This window comes from Perna viridis, chromosome 9, assembly GCF_037379345.1.
Source record: "Perna viridis isolate PV_CMFRI_1.1 ecotype Kerala chromosome 9, ASM3737934v1, whole genome shotgun sequence".
Lineage (NCBI taxonomy): Eukaryota > Metazoa > Mollusca > Bivalvia > Mytilida > Mytilidae > Perna > Perna viridis.
The window spans coordinates 9,128,526-9,145,560 of record NC_142453.1 but is presented as its reverse complement, the minus strand read 5'-3'; the positions used below and the strand labels follow the sequence as shown (position 1 = coordinate 9,145,560).

The following is a 17,035-nucleotide window of genomic DNA, read 5'->3' as shown; positions in this document are numbered from 1 at the left end:
CTGTGTTCCTGTAATTTTGTAAATATTTAATATTTGATGAAGAGCTTTCATTGTCATTTTGTCTAATACTTTGCAATTAAGAAAATTGTAAGTAATAGGTTGTGTATAGAATACATATCCAACAGTCAATAGTAAAACTTGAAATTTTTTGTTCTGTTTTATCTTTGACTATTATACCATTTTTGCAAACATGCAACTGTTATAATTTTTCGTAAAAGAAGTCAAGGAGAGGACTGATTTTCTTTTTTTAAAGTTGATTTGATAATAAGAGCCCAATTAATTTTGTCATCTTGAGTTGTTATTGTGTTAGATTATGCCCCGTGCAGGTCCGGGTGTTAAAAGAATAGGCCTGCAGCAGCGCTAAGCTTGTCGTATAAGGCGACCAAATAGTGCTCAGAAACCTAGCCGGGGACTAGGCGCTCTGCCCACAGAGCAACTGGGATGTGTGCCCCAGGTGGTGGAATGGGGTACCCCTGGCGTGTTACATGCTGGGGTTGTCAGGCTATAATACGGAAAACCTGACCGCAAACCATAGTGGTGCACCGTGTTGGGAAAGATGCCACGTTCCTCGCACGTTAAAGAACCCTGCTGTGGTATTCGATAGGAGTAGGAACCTTTGCGCTCCGCCACAGGAGGCTAAATTGCCCGACCTTACCCATCCCCCCTTTTTCCAGTGGCAATCAAAATTTGTCGACCTTATTGTCCTTGTGTCCCATCCTTTTTTTTTTCATTTCATGTTCATCGTCTCAATATAGCTGAAATATTGCTGCTCGGACGTTAAACCCCAACAAACAAACAGTGTTAGATTATTGCTATCTTGGCCAAAAAAGAGAGATTTTTGTGTCCTGTCATGACCATCAAGCTTGGTCGCACCGACGGAATTTATGCGGTTGTATTATCCATTATCCTTATACGTTCCTTATTAATAAATGAAGCACAAGTCCAGTTTTTAAATCCAGTTTCAATTTTTGATCTTAAAATTACTAACTGGAGAAAATGAGTGTTTTTTTATTTAATTATTTTATTCAATAGTTTTCGATATTCAGTGAAATATTGAATGTGAAAAAGACAAACATTTTTGAATTAATATCCAAGCTTTTAAACTGTTTTTTTTTTTTTTTTTTTTTTTGTCTAAATTTAAGCCTTTTTAAATTCTAGAATTGGTTGTTTGATGTTATAAATTCTTAAAGGATGAAACTAATCACATAAAATATTTAAACACAAAACAAATTATGAAGAATTCTCTTCTTTAAACATATTAATGTTCAAAATATTATTATTCTCATTTCACCACAAATACTAACAGTATCACATCTCTAGAAACAATGAATAAAACTTCATATAATGGAGCTATGCAACAGTTTTGGTTATTTATAGCCCCGTGCAGGTCCGGGTGTTAAAAGAATAGGCCTGCAGCAGCGCTAAGCTTGTCGTATAAGGCGACTAAATAGTGCTCAGAAACCTAGCCGGGGGCTAGGCGTTCTGCCCACAGAGCAACTGGGATGTGTGCCCCAGGTGGTGGAATGGGGTACCCCTGGCGTGTTACATGCTGGGGTTGTCAGGCTATAATACGGAAAACCTGACCGCAAACCATAGTGGTGCACCGTGTTGGGAAAGATGCCACGTTCCTCGCACGTTAAAGAACCCTGCTGTGGTATTCGATAGGAGTAGGAACCTTTGCGCTCCGCCACAGGAGGCTAAATTGCCCGACCTTACCCATCCCCCCTTTTTCCAGTGGCAATCAAAGTTTGTCGACCCTATTATCCCTGTGTCCTATCCTTTTTTTCCATTTCATGTTCATTTTATCATCCATTTCATGTTCATTGTCTGAATAGAGCTGAAATATTGCTGCTCGGACGTTAAACCCCAACAAACAAACAAACAAAACGGTTATTTATAACCGCTTATTATATAAACAAATGCCAATTTTATTTAATACTCAGTTATTGTTTACTGTTTGAAATTCGTTTTACAAAAGAAACGAAAACGTTGTTCACAACGTGTGCTGTAGTATTGAGACCTTCGGATCTACCATTCATACTTCTAAACAGAATGGTAATCAATATTTATCAGTCAAGAGCGATTAAACAATAATTGTTGAATAGAATCGGATCAATTCTGTGATGTACAATTGTCACTTGGAATGCATGGTCGAATCTTCATAATTGATGATGTCAATGAGAATTTGTGATTGGTTATTTTGGTCCAATGTATACCTACAGCGTAGTATGAGGAATTTACTGTTTCCTGCCAGTCACCATATATCCCGTTCAAATTAACGTCATGGCAGTTTTTGAACCACCATCCACCACCAAACATCAATGCACAATTCACGCCTGGTATTTTATGGGTCGAGCTGTTTCTTAGATCATTATCTTGGTCAAATGTTGAAAATTTCATATCATTATGATGGCTGAAACTGTCCCCTGTGACAAAGTAATCATGTTTAATACTTGTTAAACTGATAAATACAACAAAAATCATATGAATTAGTTAAACATGCCATTGATAATTAACAACTCCAAACGTTCATACGACCTTTATAATAACAGCATTACATAGTTAAAATTTTATATGCTTACTTCAGTTTTAAATAACGAGTGTTTATTGCAGGTACAATCATATTAACAATAACTCGGGGTTTGCTGTACAGTTTTCTCTGTAATATTCGTGATCTCAATATACCATAGGAAATTGAAGAGCATCAGTGAGAACGCTAGAATACCGTAGTGACTACTCAATCACTCTTTACAAAAACCTATTCTCTATCATTACAATAGTGGTTTCCTGTCATTGTATTCTACGTAAATCAATCCCGACTAACCATTGTCCAAGTTATACGCGATATCGGTAAAAAATAACGAGGCGCTGCTATCAACTCGACAAACCATTTTTGGTTCTTACTACGTTCCACTTTGAAAAAAAGTTGGTTTTTTTTTCCTTTTTTTTTTTTTTTTTTGTGAAATTCAATCCATTCACTGAAATTTGAAGTAAATCAACCGAAAAAAAGGCGGTTCCAAAAAACAAACCTAAGGCAATTGTATTGATAGGGTTGTCATAATCATCTTAAATTACTTACTGGTAACCGTTAGAACTTTTGATTGTTAAACCGGTAAATTTTGTTTACAAGGCAATTATAACCAGGAAATTTCCTTTGATAAAGAAATTACGCAAATGAGCTGATTAAACTTTAAACATATGTCTGAAAACTTAAAATTTCGCTATTGCGATGAAAATGTCCATATCGTTTGGGAGTTCACAAATTCATTCATTGATGATTGTGTTGTTTTTTCGAGGCCTGCGAAAATTCTGATGAGTGTTGTAGGACGGTTTAAGCATATTGGTTGTACCGCTTGTGTACATATATGCTAGTTCAAAGTCAGATAGTTTGCATTTAATGCGTTTTTCATTTGGACTTCCCGTAAAAAAAAAGACCAACCTTCAGATGGTACAATTTTCACTTCTAATAGCCACGATGTTTTCAGAGTGCAATACAGTGTTTACCACATGTAAGACAACCAAGTTGTATAATCGATTTTAATAACTATAAAAAAAAACTTAAAATGTTGTAATTAGCCTTTGCAGGCATTTCTTTTGTTTTTGTTTTTGTTTGTTTTGTTTTTTGTTATATTGAGATGATCTACTGAAAATGACAGTAAAATAAAATCTAAAAATTCATAGCATGTACTTTTAACTGAGAAGGGGTTTGGTATTCGATCAAATTCCAGGTTTAATTACTAAACATTCCCTACAGTTGGTAAGACACTAGTGATAAAAGGAGAGGCGCTGGAGGTGACAAGCTTAAACTATTTTTTAAGCTTAGCCCCCCCCCTTCCCAAAAAGTGGTCCCCATGACTATGAAGAAATGAACAAAAATCTATTATTCCAAATTCAAATACATGAAGAGCCGAGCAAAAAATGATTAGTTAATAGTAAATTAGAACCGATGTCGGGAATGGCCGAGAAATCCGGTTGGACTTTTCCTTTTTTCGGCCCAAATAGACGATGCTTATACTTTGTCTTCTTAAACTTAAGTTACACCTCTACAATGGTAGTATATATAAACATATTGTTTAATTACCGATGAATAAATAAGAGGCATACAAAATTTCAACTCTATTTATTTAGTAGTATAGATGTTTTCTAAACCTTGGTGCCCCGTGCAGGTCCGGGTGTTAAAAGAATAGGCCTGCAGCAGCGCTAAGCTTGTCGTAAAAGGCGACTAAATAGTGCCCAGAACCCTAGCCAGGGGCTAGAGCGCTCTGCCCACAGAGCAACTGGGATGTGTGCCCCAGGTGGTGGAATGGGGTACCCCTGGCGTGTTACATGCTGGGGTTGTCAGGCTATAATACGGAAAACCTGACTGCCAACCATAGTGGTGCACCGTGTTGGGAAAAATACCACGTTCCTCGCATGTTAAAGAACCCTACTGTGGTATTCTCCCGGAGTAGGAACCATAGGGCTCCGCCACAGGAGGCTAAATTGCCCGACCCTACCCACCTCTCCCCATTTCCAGTGGCAATCAAAATTTGTTGACCCTATTGTCCTTGTGTCCCATCCCTTTTTCATTTCATCATGGTTTCATATTCATTTTATCATCAATTTCATGTTCATCGTCTCAATATAGCTGAAATATTGCTGCTCGGACGTTAAACCCCAACAAACAAACAAACTAAACCTTGGTAACCTGAACATCTGTTTATACTGAACTAATTAAACAGTCCAGAAGGGGTTCGATTACGTCGGGCTTCACTATATTAACATATCAAATTTCCCTCTGCTAATTTTCTCGGAAACTGTCGAGTGAACATATTTCTGATTTCGATAAATGGTATGCGGTTTATAGTGTAAAAATCTATTTGGTTTTTTTTTGTATTTTTTTTGCCGACTGCAAACTCAGAGCAATGACGAAGATTTGTCACAATGTTACTTCAATGGAATTCACAAGTACTTTAAGGTAATTTGAACCACACATTTCGTGTAAATGATATAGAACTGTATTATAAATAATGTGTCCCATTTATAAGAAGAGAATGACTTTTACCTAAATGTGGCATAAAACAACAAATGCAATATACCTGCATCATTATCTTCACTCGAAAGATATCCACCAATTGTTAATCGATATTGAGAAGAATCATCGCCTATCTGGAAGTTTTTGTATCGAGCAACCTTCTTTTCTTTTGTATAAGTTTGAAGTTGGATTTTTAAAAAACTGATCCCAGAAGAAGTTAGCTGATGGATATTCCATAGTCCTTGACAGAAAAGATAAGTAGTAAAGATGATTAAATGTGTTAAATATTTGTTATATAAGAACTGAAAAAAAAAGAAATAGTCTAATCAGATCATCTAATAATCATTTGGAAATCATATTGGTTAGAGATTTTTTGCACTTTTACTGTGCCTTCATTCCTTGCAACGCGCCGTGCAGGTCCGGATGTCAAAAGAATAGGCCTTCAGCAGCGCAACTGCTCTGTGGGCAGAGCGCCTAGCCCCCGGCTAGGTTTCTGAGCACTATTTAGTCGCCTTATACGACAAGCTTAGCGCTGCTGCGGGCCTATTCATTTATCACCCGGACCTGCACGGGGCTGTTCTGGTAGGACTGTAGACCCTCTTTGACAGTTGTGAGTATAGAAGTTGAAAGTTTTCAAAGAGGTTTGGTGGCATATTTTGTAGATCCAGCTATGAAACGTTGTTTGTATGGATTCTTGAGAAGTTTAGGAATCCAGTACATAGACAGTAAATCACAATCATCGTCCTTGGTAGAGAGACCAAAAGAGGATAGCACAGATTTATGGTTTTCCACAATCCCTTTAAAGAACCCTACTGTTGTATTCTCCCGGAGTAGGAACCATAGGGCTCCGCCACAGGAGGCTAAATTGCCCGACCCTACCCACCTCTCCCTATTTCCAGTGGCAATCAAAATTTGTCGAACCCATTGTCCTTGCGTCCCATCCCTTTTTCATTTCATCATCATTTCATGTTCATTTTATCATCAATTTCATTTTCATCGTCCGTGCAGGTCCAGGTGTTTAAAGAATAGGCCTGCAGCAGCGCTAAGCTTGTCGTATAAGGCGACTAAATAGTGCTCAGAAACCTAGCCGGGGGCTAGGCGCTCTGCCCACAGAGCAACTGGGATGTGTGCCCCAGGTGGTGGAATGGGGTACCCCTGGCGTGTTACATGCTGGGGTTGTCAGGCTATAAGACGGAAAACCTGACCGCAAACCATAGTGGTGCACCGTGTCGGGAAAGATGCCACGTTCCTCGCACGGTAAAGAACCCTGCTGTGGTATTCGATAGGATTGATTGTTGTTGTTTATTGCCGTTTCGGCGACCAGGGCCATATCGCGGCAAGAACATTTAATGCAAGGAAAATATTACAGGCAAGATCAAAGTCTTTTCATAAAATAATGAAATTAAAACAAATAGCTATTTACATATAAAAAAAAGTACAAAAAAGGTGAACCTAAGACATAAAATACATATAGAAACATAACTTCGATAAAACATTTAAAATATTGAAAAATCAAGGAAGGTATCCAATTAAGATTTTATTAAATAAACCGATGTCCCGCAAGAAATCGATAATGTTTTTAGATGAAACGGTCATGAACAAATCAAACATATTGGCACAGTCAAAATAATTTTGCCTGATGTTGGCAAAATCGACACAATCTAGAAGAACATGTTTGATAGAGAAAGGGCAATCACATGGGATACACTCAGGTGGAGGATCACCAAAGAGCAAATGGCCATGTGTAAATCTAGAATGTCCAATGCGGCATCTAGTCATGACCACTTGCTCTTTGCGATTGCCCGACCCGGATTGATGAACGCCTAGATCGGGTTTTATGGAATTGAGTTTGTTGTGTTCAAGACCGTCCCATCGGTCCTGCCACATCTTTAAAATATATTTCCTTATTAAAGGTTTAAAATCGGTGTATGGCAAACTAACGTCCTTTATCATTTCATTTAATGCCTTCTTGGCAACCCTGTCTACAACTGAATTCCCCTGAATACCAACATGACTGGGTACCCAGAGAAAAACAATCTCTATATCGAATTCCCGAAGTCGATGAATAAAATATAAAATTTGTAAGATAAGAGTGTTTTTCAGTTTGTGATTCTTAATTGCCAAAAGACTGCTCAAAGAGTCAGAACAAATAATAAACTGTGACAGATTAGATTCAGTAATCAATTTAAGTGCTAACAAGATGGCTCCAGCTTTAGCTGTGAATATGGAAGCGCCCGATGGCAACCGTTCAGTTACAGTTCTGTCACAGTTCTGTCACCATGGACAGCAGCACATGCAACGCTATCGTCATCTTTTGAGCCATCTGTATACACCGTCGAAAAATCCGGATAATTTGCTTTAATTTCAGAAAATTTTTGTTGTAAAAATAAAGGATTGGTATCGGACTTTTTATATTCACGCAGATCAAAAATGAAAGAAGGATGTGGAAGCTCCCATGGAGGGCATTTCGAAGTAACAACAGGTGTCACTGCATTAGTCTCCAGATGAATTGCTTCCAAATGAGGTTTTATTCGAATTCCAAAAGGAGGGGTTTTGCTTTCATGTTTTCGATAAATGTCGACATAAATAGGATTAATGACACAGTCGTAGGCAGGGCTATCTGGGTAGGCCATAAGTTTACTTACATATTGAAGACCTAATTTCAAACGTCTGTCTTCAAGGGTGGATTCATTTGCCTCGACATAAAGGCTCTCAATAGGAGAGGTTCTGAAGGCACCAAGGCAAAGTCGCAACCCCTGGTGGTGAACAGCGTCTAAAATTTTAAGGTAAGATATTTTGGCGGAACCATAAACAATAGATCCATAATCAAGTTTAGACCTAACCAAAGATCTATATTAATTGAATAAAATTGAGGTATCAGCACCCCAATCGGTACTAGACACCATTTTTAAAATATCTAGTGCCTAAAGACACCTAGATTTAAGTAATTTGATATGGGGAAGAGAAGAAAGTTTACTATCAAAAAGTAATCCAAGGAATTTTGTTTCTTCTACTATTTTGATTTTATTACCATAAAGAAAGAGATCTGGGTCCGGATGCAGCTTTCGCTTTCGACAAAAGTGCATACCAACAGTTTTAGATGTAGAAAACTTAAACCCATTCTCCAAAGCCCATTTCTCAATTCTTTTGAGGCAAAGTTGTAACTGCCTTCCAATATTACTCATATTTTGTCCCCTGTAGCAGATCAAAAAGTCGTCTACATACAAGGAACCGTCAATATTGTCCTTCAAAACTTGGGCTAAACTATTAATTTTAATACTGAAGAGAGTGACAGAAAGAATACTTCCCTGACGAACTCCCATTTCCTGTTCCTTCTCCTCAGAAAAAGTCGAATTTACCCTCACATTAAAATGACGATCTGACAAAAAATTAGACAAGAACAGAGGAAGTCTTCCTTTCAACCCCATATCAAATATATCTTTTAAAATACCATATTTCCACATCGTGTCATAGGCTTTTTCTAAATCGAAAAACACCGACACAACATGTTCATTTTTAGCAAATGCATTTCTGATGAGCGTTTCAAACCGGACTAAATAGTCAAGAGTACTTCTGACTTGCCTAAAACCACACTGAATATTAGTGAGTAAGTTGTGCTTCTCAAGGAACCACACAAGGCGATCATTGACCATTCGTTCCATTGTCTTGCAGACGCAGCTTGTCAATGCGATCGGGTGATAATTTGAAGGATCCGTATTATCCTTTCCTGGTTTTGGAATAGGGACAACTGACGCCGTTTTCAAGATGGACGGAACGTTACCAGAAGTCCATATCTCGTTCATTAACGCAAGAAGTGTATGTAGAGATGGATCAGTCCCCGTGCAGGTCCGGGTTTTTAAAAGAATAGGACTGCAGCAGCGCTAAGCTTGTCGTAAAAGGCGACTAAATAGTGTTCAGAAACCTAGCTGGGGGTTAGGCGCTCCGCCCACAGAGCAACTGGGTTGTATGCCCCAGGTGGTGGAATGGGGTACCCCTGGCGTGTTGCATGCTGGGGTTGTCAGGCTATAATACGGAAAACCTGACCGCAAACCATAGTGGTGCACCGTGTTGGGAAAGATGCCATGTTCCTCGCACGTTAAAGAACCCTGCTGTGGTATTCGATAGGAGTAGGAACCTTTGCGCTCCGCCACAGGAGGCTAAATTGCCCGACCTTACCCATCCCCCCTTTTTCTAGTTGCAATCAAAATTTGTCGACCCTGTTGTCCTTGTGACTCATCCTTTTTTTTATCATTTCATGTTCATTGTCTGAATATAGCTGAAATATTGCTGCTCGGACGTTAAAACCCCAACAAACAAAGAGATGGATCAGGAAGATGTTTCAAAAGTTGATAGTGAATATTATCTAGCCCACTAGCTGTATCGTGGGCTTTAGCCAGTGACGATTTTAGTTCCTCTATAGAAAATTGAGAGTTGTAGGATTCAGCATTATTTGACTTGAAGTTTAATTTTGTCTTTTCTGCAGATGATTTAATTTTTTTAAAATCCGGTTTGTAGTTAGTTGAGGATGAATGTTTAGCGAACGTTTCGGCTAGCTTATCGGCGATATCTTTTTCCGTGGTTAGAGTAGTATTACCAACTTTAAGGTGTTTCACTGAAGAATTCGAATTTTTTCCTTTTACTTTTCTAATAAAGTTCCATACTTTATTGAGGGGAGTGTGAGATTTAATACTAGAAACAAAATTTTTCCAAGAGGTTCGTCTGGCTTGTTTACATGTACGTCGAACTTTTGCTCGAAATATTCGGAAGTTTGACAGATTTGCTGGTGTAGGATTTTCGTCAAACCGGCGATGGGCCTTGTTGCGTTCTTCGATCGCTTTGTCGCACTCATCAGTAAACCATGGTTTACTAGGCCTTTTTGGATTTGTCAAGGTTTTAGGTATTGTTTTATTAACAATTGATGTCAGTCTTTCATTAAATAATAAAATGGGATCTTCAACATCCTTCATCGTTTCTAATTGTAATTCTTCAAGACAGTGGGCTTCAAATGAAGCCCAATCTGCTTTCTCAAGTTTAAAACGAGGTTGACGTTCCTCCGTTTTGAAGGATAAATGCTCCAAAATAATTGGAAAATGATCACTCCCGCACAAGACATCATGAACTCGCCATGTAAACTCTGAAAGTACGAGAGGATCAGAAAAGCTTAAATCAATAGAAGAATGCGATCCATTGCCTGAATGAAGGAACGTTGAAGATCCGTCATTAAATATACACAAATCTTTTTGCTGAAGGAGCTCCTCAATTTTTTTTACCTTTATCATTCGTACGATTACTTCCCCATAAAGGATTATGAGCATTAAAGTCACCCAAAATAATAAATGGTTTGGGCAACTGTTTAACCAAATCAACTAATTTATTTCTGCACAAAATTGAATTTGGGGGAATGTAAATGGAACAAACGGTTATGGTTTTATCAAGGGCTGTGGTATTCGATAGGAGTAGGAACCTTTGCGCTCCGCCACAGGAGGCTAAATTGCCCGACCTAACCCATCCCCCTTTTTTCCAGTGGCAATCAAAATTTGTCGACCCTATTATCCTTGTGACCCATCCTTTTTTTTTTTTTAATTTCATGTTCATTTTATCATCCATTTCATGTTCATTGTCTGAATATAGCCCCCCCTGTGGATCGCTATCCTTGTCGTGGTAGGGGGGCTTGCGTGCTTCAGTGATCCTAAGAGCTATGCCAGCTGGAGTTTTTTCTCCTGGTAGGGTTACCCATGCTGGAAAGGTCAAAGGTTAGAGGCCAGACTAAAGCGATCCAAACATCGACCGTGGGCCCGGTGTTTAAAATAAAAAGTGGGTTCACCTACTTGTTTGCCGTGAGTTGCAACCCGTGAGTCATTGGTGGGCGAGGAGGTCCTAGTGGATGAAGGTCGTATCTAGACTCCAGTCGTGACGTAACCCCCGTGTCATCGATGGCTGGATGATCGAGGATACGGCTGTATATGCCACTCGGCTCTTAGGTCATCTAAACGGGAGATCGGATGGACCCGGTTCGATCAATCGGCTGGTCACGCCATGCCCTTCATTTGTCCACCTGCTTTACTGATGGCATTTTGTTAAATCCAATGTTTCTAAGATTTTCAAAAGCTTACAAATGGCAAATGAAGAAGGCGGTGGCTCATGGGTCAATCGAGTAGTACGCTGTCTATGCGCGATTGATAGATACGCTCTGTTCGAGTATGTCGTCTCTGGAATCCCTGATGCTATCTGCTGGAAATCCGTACAGTCCTAGCATCGCCCGTGTTGGCACTCGGTGGCGGGTGGGGAACAGAGACGATGAAACTTACTAAAACTTAACATGGCGACAAAAAACAACGGGGAGTCCAATGTTTCTTATTCAAAAAAACGAAAAAGTGATGTCTGCAATTCTTCTGACGAAAGTGATAAAAACTGGCCAAGATTTATTGTAATTTCTGCAAAAGATAAAGACAAAAATGTTAATGACCTTTCTCCTTTTTTCATACAGAAAACTATCAAGGGTGTAGCTGGTGATGTTAAAGATACAAAGAAAATAAGGTCAGGAATTTTAATTGAATGCCTCAGACCTGGCCAATCATCAAATTTGTTAAAATTAACCAGGATTGGTGACCTTGATGTGGTTTAATCTGCACACAAGTCACTAAATCAGTCACAGGGTGTCCTTAAATACCGGGGTCGAGACCTCGACGCCTTGACTGATGAAGAGATCTGTGAGGAACTGAAATCACAAGGCGCTAAGTCAGTGAAAAGATTTACTTCTCGACGTGCAGATGCAACCACACCAATGAGAACAATCCTGTTAACATTTAGTTACACTTCAGTGCCATCTCATGTCTACATTGGTCCATACAGGACAGCTGTCAGTCTGTATATTCCTAACCCACTTCGGTGTTTTAAATGCGAGAAGTTTGGGCATGGAAAGGGCCAGTGTAGAGGAAAACTGTTTTGTTTCCGATGCTCTGAAGAAGGACACGAGGGAATCGACTGCAGAAAAGATCTGAAATGCAGAAACTGTGAGGGAGCTCACATGTCATCATCTAAAGATTGCCCTCTTTATAAGAAAGAAAAAGATATTTTAAAGATAAAAACTGAAAACAAAATTTCATATAGTGAAGCTCGCCAGAAGTGGTCCCTTTCCAACAATTTTCCTACATCTGGCAAAACATCTTATGCTAGTGTTGCAAAGCGTGCTTGTCTGTCCTCGACTGTTGAGGTGCAGACGATCATGAGTTGGAAAGAGGATATCAATGGTCTTGCCAAACTGCCCACTGAGGTATCCACCAAAATAATGAAACCATCCAAAAAATGTTTAGAGGAAATTAAAAAGGCCAGAGCTAAGAAATCTCACCAATGTTCCCAGACTCAGTCATCCCAAAATTCCGTATCATCTTCAAAATCGTCTCCATCATCACAACAGTCATCGTCTTCCAAATCTCAACAGAAGAATGTCCAACCCCCCAAAAAGTTGGGGAATTACCGTGCGGAGGACTTGGAGAAATCCAAGTCTAGGCGACAGATTGTGTCGCCTGTGGTATCGGACTCGGATTCCGAATCTGACATGGAAACAACAGATCATGGACTTTGTCCAGGTGAAAACTGGCTGGGTCCCGACCTTGATCAGATTGACCAAACAGATCCTGTTGCCATGAAAAAATACAAGGAGCAGCGTGCTCAGTCAATTCGAATTGACCTTAATGGTGGCACTCGTACTAGAAGGTCATCGAGTCGTGGTCGCGGATCCAAGTCAGAGAAAATATCCCCCATTCGTCACCCATAAAAATGGCCAAATTACTTAAATGGAATTGTCGAGGTTTAAAGGCTAATATTTTGGAATCAACTCTTCTTGTTCAGTCTATTTTACCAGTTGCATTATGTCTCCAGGAGACTCATTTAAAAGAAACGGATCAAATTTCCGTAAAAGGATATACAATGTATAGTACATTTGCTGAGGCAAATGAACGAGCTGCTGGTGGATCTACCATTTTTATTAGGGACAGAGTAATACATAGTTCAGTTCCTTTAACTACCGATCTACAAGCAGTGGCCGTTCGGTTATCCCTTGATAAAACCATAACTGTTTGTTCCATTTACATTCCCCCAAATTCAATTTTGTGCAGAAATAAATTAGTTGATTTGGTTAAACAGTTGCCCAAACCATTTATTATTTTGGGTGACTTTAATGCTCATAATCCTTTATGGGGAAGTAATCATACGAATGATAAAGGTAAAAAAGTTGAGGAGCTCCTTCAGCAAGAAGATTTGTGCATATTTAATGACGGATCTTCAACGTTCCTTCATTCAGGCAATGGATCGTATTCTTCTATTGATTTAAGCATTTGTGATCCTCTCGTACTTCCAGAGTTTACATGGCGAGTTCATGATGACTGTGCGGGAGTGATCATTTTCCAATTATTTTGGAGCATTTATCCTCCAAAACGGAGGAACGTCAACCTCGTTTTAAACTTGAGAAAGAAGATAGGGCTTCATTTGAAGCCCACTGTCTTGAAGAATTACGATTAGAAACGATGAAGGATGTTGAAGATCCCATTTTATTATTTAATGAAAGACTGACATCAATTGCTAATAAAACAATACCTAAAACCTCGACAATTCCAAAAAGGCCTAGTAAACCATGGTTTACTGATGAGTGCGACAAAGCGATCGAAGAACGCAACAAGGCCCATCGCCGGTTTGACAAAAATCCTACACCAGCAAATCTGTCAAACTTCCGTATATTTCGAGCAAAAGCTCGACGTACATGTAAACAAGCCAGACGAACCTCTTGGAAAAATTTTGTTTCTAGTATTAAATCTCACACTCCCCTCAATAAAGTATGGAATTTTATTAGAAAAGTAAAAGGAAAAAATTCGAATTCTTCAGTGAAACACCTTAACGTTGGTAATACCACTCTAACCACCGAAAAAGATATCGCCAATAAGCTAGCTGAAACATTCGCTAAACATTCGTCCTCAACTAACTACAAACCGGATTTTCAAAAAATTAAATCATCTGCAGAAAAGACAAAATTAAACTTCAAGTCAAATAATGCTGAATCCTACAACTCTCAATTTTCTATAGAGGAACTAAAATCGTCACTGGGTAAAGCCCACGATACAGCTAGTGGGCTAGATAATATTCACTATCAACTTTTGAAACATCTTCCTGATCCATCTCTACATACACTTCTTGCGTTAATGAACGGGGTGTGGACTTCTGGTGGCGTTCCGTCCGTCTGGAAAACGGCTTCAGTGGTCCCTGTTCCAGGGCCGGGGAGGGATCATGCGGATCCTTCAAGTTGTCGCCCGATCGCGTTGACAGGCTGCGTCTGCAAGACAATGGAACGAATGGTCAATGGTCGCCTTGTGTGGTTCCTTGGGAAGCACAACTTACTCACTAATATTCAGTTTGGTTTTAGGCAAGGCAGAGGTGCTCTTGACCATTTAGTCCGGTTTGAAACGCTCATCAGAAATGCATTTGCAGAAAATGAACATGTTGTGTCGGTCTTTTTCGATTTGGAGAAAGCCTATGACACGACGTGGAAATATGGTATTTTAGAAGATATATTTGATATGGGGTTAAAAGGAAGACTTCCTCTGTTCTTGTCTAATTTTTTGTCAGATCGTCATTTTAATGTGAGGGTAAATTCGACTTTTTCTGAGGAGAGGGAGCGGGAAATGGGAGTTCCTCAGGGAAGTATTCTTTCTGTCACTCTCTTCAGTATTAAAATTAATAGTTTAGCCCAAGTTTTGAAGGACAATATTGACGGATCCTTGTATGTAGACGACTTTTTGATCTGCTACAGGGGACAAATATGAGTAATATTGAAGGGCAGTTACAGCTTTGCCTCAAAAGAATTGAGAAATGGGCTTTGGAGAATGGGTTTAAGTTTTCTACATCTAAAACTGTTGGTGTGCGCTTTTGTCGAAAGCGAAAGCTGCATCCGGACCCAGATCTCTTTCTTTGTGGTAATAAAATCAAAATAGTAGAAGAGGCAAAATTCCTTGGATTACTTTTTGATAGTAAACTTTCTTTTCTTCCCCATATCAAATTACTTAAATCTAGGTGTCTTGGGGCACTGGATGTCTTGGAAATGGTGTCCAGTACCGATTGGGGTGCTGATACCTCAATTTTATTAAATTTATATAGATCTTTGGTTGGGTCTAAACTTGATTATGGATCTGTTGTTTATGGTTCCGCCAAAGGATCTTACCTTGGGATTTTGGACGCTGTTCACCGCCGGGGGTTGCGACTTTGCCTTGGTGCCTTCAGAGCCTCTCCTGTTGAGAGCCTTTATGCCGAGGCAGATGGGCCGTCCCTTGGAGACAGACGTTTGAAATTAGGTCTTCAATATGTAAGTAAACTTATGGCCTACCCAGATGGCCCTGCCTGCGGCTGTGTCATTAATCCTATTTATGTCGACATTTATCGAAAACATGAAAGCAGGGCCCCTCCTTTTTGGAATTCGAATAAAACCTCATTTGGAAGCAATTCATCTGGAGACCGATGCAGTGACACCTGTTGTTGCTTCGGGATGCCCTCCATGGGAGCTTCCACATCCTTCTTTCATTTTTGATCTGCGTGAATATAAAGAGTCCGATACCAATCCTTTATTTTTACAACAAAAGTTTTCTGAAATTAAATTAAATTATCCGGATTTTTCGACGGTGTATGCGGATGGCTCAAAAGATGGCGATAGCGTTGCATGTGCTGTTGTCCATGGTGACAGAACTGTAACTGAACGGTTGCCATCGAGCGCTTCCATATTCACAGCTGGGGCTCGAGCCATATTGTTAGCACTTAAATTGATTACTCAATCTAATCTGTCACAGTTTATTATTTGTTCTGACTCTTTGGGCTGTCTTTTGGCAGTTGAGAGTCACAGACTGAAAAACACTCTTATTTTACAAATTTTGTATTTTATTCATCGACTTCGGGAATTTGATAGAGGGATTGTTTTTCTCTGGGTACCCAGTCGTGTTGGTGTTCGGGGGAATTCGGTTGTGGACGGGGTTGCCGGGAGGGCATTAAATGAAATAATAAAGGACGTTAGTTTGCCATACACCGATTTTAAACCTTTAATAAGGACATATATTTTAAAGATGTGGCAGGACCGTTGGGACGGTCTTGAACACAACAAACTCAATTCCATAAAACCCGATCTAGGCGTTCATCAATCCGGGTCGGGCAATCGCAAAGAGCAAGTGGTCATGACTAGATGCCGCATTGGACATTCTAGATTTACACATGGCCATTTCCTTGTTGGTGATCCTCCACCTGAGTGTATCCCATGTGATTGCCCTTTCTCTATCAAACATGTTCTTCTAGATTGTGTTGATTTTGCCAAAACCATGCAAAATTATTTTGACTGCGCCAATATGTTTGATTTGTTCAAGACCGTTTCATCTGAAAACATCATCGATTTCTTGCGGGACATCGGTTTATTTAATAAAATCTAAATTGGATACCTTCCTTAGTTTTTCAATATTTTAAATGTTTTATCGAATTTATGTTTCTATATGTATTTTATGTCTTAGGTTCACCTTTTATGTACCTTTTTATATGTAAATAGCTGCTTGTTTTAATTTCATTATTTTATGAAGAGACTTTGATCTTAATTTTAATATTTTCCTTGCATTAAATGTTCTTGCCGTGATATGGCCCTGGTCGCCGAAACGGCAATAAACAACAACAATCAATCAATCTGAATATAGCTGAAATATTGCTGCTCGGACGTTAAACCCCAACAAACATCAAAATGGGAAAAACTTTCCATTCATTGTAGTATGTAGGAATTTTATTTCGATTAATTGGGGTTACGGAAAATAAGAAAACTTTGCACAAATTAAATGAAACAAGGTTTAAATTAATTCATTAGTGAGGAATAAAAATCATTAAAAATATCGTATCATGTATTATCCGTGTTCATTACGAATGAGGTGCTGAATATTAACATGTTTTGACATGGGCGATGTAGAAAGGTGAAATTGGAAAGTTTATCCCCACAGACGAACTGTATTTTGT

General features: G+C 39.2%; 1 protein-coding gene and 1 long non-coding RNA gene across 3 annotated transcripts in view; both read right to left on the bottom strand.

The window, feature by feature from the left end:
- Positions 1-1,904: 1,904 nt before the first annotated feature.
- LOC148606582 (uncharacterized) overlaps positions 1,905-17,035 on the bottom strand; it is a 35,154-nt gene continuing 20,023 nt past the window's right edge. For both annotated transcript variants that reach the window (XM_088544741.1, XM_088544740.1), the window contains exons 6-7: positions 5,079-5,255; positions 1,905-2,426 (exon numbers count right to left, since the gene is read on the bottom strand). In XM_088544741.1, coding sequence (XP_088400867.1) covers positions 2,113-2,426; positions 5,079-5,255 — 491 coding nt within the window. In that variant the 3' untranslated portion in view covers positions 1,905-2,112. The remainder of the gene's footprint in view (positions 2,427-5,078; positions 5,256-17,035) is intronic.
- LOC148606583 (uncharacterized) lies at positions 3,593-5,052 on the bottom strand. The gene is made up of 2 exons (XR_015915086.1): positions 4,679-5,052; positions 3,593-4,149 (listed from the first exon to the last, which is right to left on the bottom strand). It is a non-coding gene; the product is annotated as an uncharacterized LOC148606583 (long non-coding RNA).